Source organism: Fulmarus glacialis, unplaced genomic scaffold (assembly GCF_000690835.1).
Source record: "Fulmarus glacialis isolate BGI_N327 unplaced genomic scaffold, ASM69083v1 scaffold24479, whole genome shotgun sequence".
Taxonomy (NCBI): domain Eukaryota; kingdom Metazoa; phylum Chordata; class Aves; order Procellariiformes; family Procellariidae; genus Fulmarus; species Fulmarus glacialis.
The window spans coordinates 1,000-2,093 of record NW_009233129.1 but is presented as its reverse complement, the minus strand read 5'-3'; the positions used below and the strand labels follow the sequence as shown (position 1 = coordinate 2,093).

The following is a 1,094-nucleotide window of genomic DNA, read 5'->3' as shown; positions in this document are numbered from 1 at the left end:
AATTAACAAGACAAGGATAAACCACAATCAGCCCATCTGCAGACACGCTTTCTCTCAACAACAGAATAATACAGAAGCTCATCATCTTCCAAAACTATTTTAACAGATTATAAGTCAATATAACTTAAAGCACAGCATTTCATGTGTCAGAAGAAATTTTTTTTATTCACTGTCTTTGTAAGATTCACCAAGTCTGACATAGAGGGCGCAGCCCATTCAGAAAGGAACAAGGCCACACGTTATTTCTCCCTTCTGACAAACCAAAACCACGCAAGTTTGAATCCCTCCCAATATCCTCTTCAAGTTGAGGAACACTTCTAGCATGAAGAGAGGATGCTTACCTTTATAGCTTCTTCATATGCAAATGGAGTAGCCTGTGACTACTGCTTTAAACCTGCTGTGGGAGAAAACTGGTTCAACTGCCTCGATTTGCTAAAGCAATCTACATGCAAATTCTGCTGACACATCGTTATTATTAGCACTAAATACTACACATGATCCCAGGAAAGCTATTTTGCAAACCATACCTCCGTAGATCTTTCTGTTCTTCCCACTGTTTCTGCTTCAATAGCTTCTTCCTTTGCCTCTTGGACATGGGCTCAGGGCATTCTTCCTTGTCTGAGCCTGCCTCCTGTCTCTCTACTGGATCGTCACTTGACTTCACCTTTCCTTCCACAGCAGGAACTTCAGGGGACATAGTACTTTCTGTTGGCACCTCTGGACCTTCTGTTGGCGTTTCGGACGACATTAGCTTTTGGCCGGGTTTACTGACTTGTTTCTCAACACGTGATAAATATTTCATTAAAAGCAAGCTTTTCCCTCACCAATTCTGTAAGAAACAAAACAATACTTTGAGTGCTATTAACAAGAAGTTCAATTACAACAAATATCACTCTACACCTATTATAAACCTGAATAAAGAAAAAATAATAAATAACAGGTGGCCCTTTTTTGTTTAAAGCTAGGTTAGTGCCGCTGCAAACAGTAACATATAAAATACTAGAGAGATTATAACCTGTATTCAGATCATATCTAAAACTCTGCCTGCTACATCTGCAGCTATTCAACAGTTTCCAATTAAAAACTTTGTGAAA

General features: G+C 39.1%; 1 protein-coding gene across 1 annotated transcript in view; it reads right to left on the bottom strand.

The window, feature by feature from the left end:
• TRMT10A (tRNA methyltransferase 10 homolog A (S. cerevisiae)) overlaps positions 1-802 on the bottom strand; it is a 10,633-nt gene extending 9,831 nt beyond the window's left edge. The window contains exon 1 of the mRNA XM_009585219.1: positions 528-802. Within this exon, the coding sequence (XP_009583514.1) occupies positions 528-802 (275 nt within the window). The remainder of the gene's footprint in view (positions 1-527) is intronic.
• Positions 803-1,094: the final 292 nt, after the last annotated feature.